Genomic DNA, 4,181 nt, shown 5'->3' on the forward strand with positions numbered 1-4,181 from the left:
TGAAGGTGTTGGGAATAGATCAAAAGTTGACATCTTGACATCATCCTCAAAGGGATGGTCAATTTGGAGTGTTGAATTGATGTTTAGAAACTTATTTGCGTCGCTTGCCATAAGGAAAAGCCTGAAAATCGGCGCAAGTGGCTTCCATTGGCAAAACGGTGGTATAATACCCACTTATCACCCATCTCCAAGTGACTCCGCACAGATTATTACACGGACAGAAGCCATCTCTCCATGTCCCTTATTTACAAAGGGATACCACGGTTGAAGGTAGCCTATCGGTCTGTTATATCAAGAGAAAATGGAGCTGTTAACCGAATGAAGCAAAGGGCAGACTCTCAAAAATTGGCTCCAAGGTATTTTGAACCCTGTATAATTCTACAAAGAGTATTGATATGTGATTTGTAAATAAACACTAATTAAATTATTAGGATTTGGAGGTTATTTTGAATTAGATATCCAAGTAGGATTAATAAGATTTCCCATGACTTGTGAATAAAGATAGTCTCAGTCTTGTTAATTTCAGGTTCTTTCTCTTTTATCTCCATGCTTCCCCCTCTTTTACCCTTCTTCAACAATTCCCCTATCAGATACTTTTTTGAAATTTTAAAATATCAACATCCTTAATTATCATCAATAATCTTGGACCACTGAACTTCCGGACAAATAAGAAACTCAATGGTCAATACAGACAATGCATTAGTCTAATAATTTTACAAGTAAACACTAAACAGCTGTGCCCACGTGCATTTCATAATTCACTAGGCTTTGGTGCCAGGATAAAAGTACTCTATGCCATTTTCCTTGATCCTGAAGTGAAAATTGCGTATCTTAATCGGTGAGCTTATTTGAGGATTTTGCGTTTCCTTGTTCATCACCGTCAACTGCATAAAATGGTTCCAATAAGAAAGATTGTCAAGCAAAAATAATGGAGCAAATTCCATTGTCAAACTAAGTAAATGCCACCAGTAGTCAAGTATCTCTGTAGAGCTTCTGGATGTACATGATAAAGAGGAACAAAATTAAGCCGGGAGATTGTTGCCTATTGAATCATATGGACCATCTCCACTAAATCAACATGCACATGAATATTATACGGATCCCAGAGCTATATTAGTTTCTCAAGAACAATACAGTTACCAAATATCTTGAGTCAAATTTTAACACCAGAAAGAGAGTCAAATAAACAACCGATAAGAATATTTTACATTGAAAAAGTATACCTGCCCATGCACATCTTTTGCCAAACCCGTAACCAATGGTTCAGCCTTGATCAAAATGTCTGCAAGGTGCTCCATTTCTAAAATAAGTATAGGTCTCTCCCCATCCAAATAGATATCCTTATGATCAAGCGCAACAAATGTAGCATCCTATAATATAAAGAAACAGTAAATCAATTATTTAGTTCCCAAAAAGATCACTATCTTCTCAACTGGGTCCTCAAGAAATAAATCTTCCCAATTTGGTAACTGAAACATTTTTCCCAATCAAAATGATCCTTTTGTCTGGCAAAATCATGGTCACTCAAAAGACTTGCTGATGTGGCAAAATGGGAACCATTTGGTAGTTAATGCATAACCTGGACTTCCCTAGGTTTGGCTTTCTGCCAACACGCCGTCTCAATTTAGACCCAATTAGCAGTAACAAAGTCCCTGATGTTTTATGTACGATCTCAATATACTTTGTGAAAATTAAACAATGTTGTTTTATGGAAATCTACTCCAACTCAATAGTTAATAGTCACATGGCCTTTCATTTGTGTAACATCAGCTTATTTGTCAGGTGACTATGACTAAACCTAGGTAGAATCATTTTGATAGGGAGAAATTCTTTGGGCACTAAATAAAGAGATTTTATCTTTGGAAGTCAAGCAATAAATCACGAGCTCTGAAATAAAGCATGGAACGACAAGCAAAAAGTTGTCAAGTAGATATTCATCTTACAAATTCTGATGTTAAAGTCAGGCAGTAATGCAGAAAGTCCAAAACATCATTTGAAGAGCCGTTAGCAGCCACTTGAAAAAGGGATACATCATCTATCATGATGGTAACAAGTTTCTTGCTGTCTGGGTGTAATGAACTGATCACTCCTTCAATTTTCTCAAACAGAACGATAAGCCAATTTTGAGCAAGCTTTCCTTCATCTAATCATCAATATCATTGAAATTTGCAATTAGTAATTACTATTATTTTTTCAGTCCAAAAGAGTTTATGTGAAATTTCTCAGTTTGCTAGTAGTCCCAAAGGTAAGATAACATCATATGCTATTGGTTCTGCTTTAAGCACGACACATTTCAGGATGAACACACAATTACCTATCACAAACTTACTAGTTACTACGCCTAGAGACTCCAACCAGGACTTGGCACATACTATGACTTCCATTGAGCTTGGAGGCTACTTTGCCTCGATACCCTTGTTGCTTGAAACGCATCTCTGCCCCTTCTTACTATTTATGAAGCCTAGAAAGTCCCATATAATTAAATAAACAACAAAAGGGTAAGTGTATACACAGTAGACCCAACTCCACCGGGCAGCTTATTACATCCTCAATTTCTCATCAGAAGGTAATTTGTCTAAATTATTTTTGTTTATGAGAAGTTTATGATGATCAGCCAGAAAGTCAGGGGAAACTGTCAAGAGCTGGCAGGTTTGCAAGGATCATCACAGTTAAAAACCTGCTGGTTACCTTCTGCATAGAGCCACTCCTATTTAAATTTATTAAATAGAATCACAAGCATTAAGGGTACAAAACAGAACTGGATATTATTACCTTATTTTTCTCACCTGGACACTGTGACATAAGCATGTCAATAAAAAAGAATCTACTATTATCTCTTTGAGCAGCTAAGTTGCAACCCTGAAACAAGAAGCATTAATAAGTAACACAATTAATCTATCTGCGGTTTATCTATAATTTAACACCAACACAGTTTCCCCAGAAATGTAGAAAGTAAGTACAGAGTAGAAGTTGTGAACAATACGAACACCTATTGACTGAACTGCACCATACTTTTGTGAGCTTCAAAATTTTACAATAACTTCAAACAATGATCAAATAAAAAGAATTAAAACAAAAAAATCTGCCAAATGCGATCAATAACTTCACATGAATTATGGAGACTAGAATTTCATTGAATCTGTTAGCATAAATCCACACTTATCCTCCAAACACTAAGTTGTCAACTCCTAAACCAGTTAATCATAAAGTATATTTCCAAACGTTAAAACTGCTAAGGCAAGTTGCTGTTAATGTCTGGGCTATCATATGTGGAAAAGTTAAAAAATAACAATCTTTACTCAGGTTAGCATCATATCTGCTTCGTAGCTAATAACTCCGAAACAGGCTTCCCTTTCCTTCCATCACCTTCCATCCAGACTTCTCATCAGCAAAACAAAATTGAACAACAACGATAATCCTCAACAGATTCATACCACACTTTAGCTTATAACAGCCAGACAAAACATTACCACCAGTATTTGATAGATAAATTGAATACAGAGCAACCTACAATTAGGAAAGAGATAAAAGGAGTAGGAAACAGACGAGTTTTCTCAGGACGCGGTCGTAGTGAACAAATGGGTGATTGAAGGCAACGAAGATGACAACAGAGGAAGGATGAGAAAAGAGAGAGCGCTTGACGAGGTGGTGAAGAACGAAAGCCCCACTGGTCTCTACGCAATCTTCAACAAGCACGAACCGAGGGCCCAGACGGCGAGGTTTGTCGTGGCCATGAAACCCTAGGGCCTCGTCCAGAAGGTTCGAAGCATGAGGCTCCATCTATTCGCTGTGTGCCTCGAAGCTCACGGTTCAACAAGTAGAGGAACAGAGTGGCGGCCGAACAGGGCCAAAGAGGTGGTGGCTCGGCTGCTGGAGGCTGGAGCCGCTGAAACCCTGTTTCTTTATTATTTTTTTCAAAAACATAGACTGAGAGTGAAAGCGTGACACACTGAAACCGTGCAATGTTTCAAACTGTGAACAGTATGAACAGTATTGTTAATTCTTTTTCCCCCGCCAAGGACAGTATTGTTAATTTAATTCAAATACACAAGATTCGTATATTATTCCCCAGTAATTCATGGATGTTAAATATAAACAGTGAGTCTGTTTGGATTAGCAGTAGAAAAAATAGCTTATTTTTAATTCAAAATTAAATTGGTAAAAGTTAGATTGGATAATAT

General features: G+C 37.2%; 1 protein-coding gene across 1 annotated transcript; it reads right to left on the reverse strand.

The window, feature by feature from the left end:
- Nucleotides 1-591: 591 nt before the first annotated feature.
- Nucleotides 592-3,863, reverse strand: LOC114754760 (elongator complex protein 6-like). Its single transcript, XM_028943581.1, has 5 exons — nt 3,547-3,863; nt 2,787-2,859; nt 1,944-2,143; nt 1,224-1,370; nt 592-884 (listed from the first exon to the last, which is right to left on the reverse strand). Exons 1-5 carry the CDS (start codon nt 3,778-3,780, stop codon nt 762-764), a joined length of 777 nt encoding a protein of 258 aa, XP_028799414.1. The 5' UTR covers nt 3,781-3,863; the 3' UTR covers nt 592-761.
- Between the last annotated feature and the right edge of the window lie 318 nt (nt 3,864-4,181).

Source organism: Neltuma alba, unplaced genomic scaffold (assembly GCF_004799145.2).
Source record: "Neltuma alba isolate B1F8T4 unplaced genomic scaffold, ASM479914v2 tig00010189_pilon, whole genome shotgun sequence".
Lineage (NCBI taxonomy): Eukaryota > Viridiplantae > Streptophyta > Magnoliopsida > Fabales > Fabaceae > Neltuma > Neltuma alba.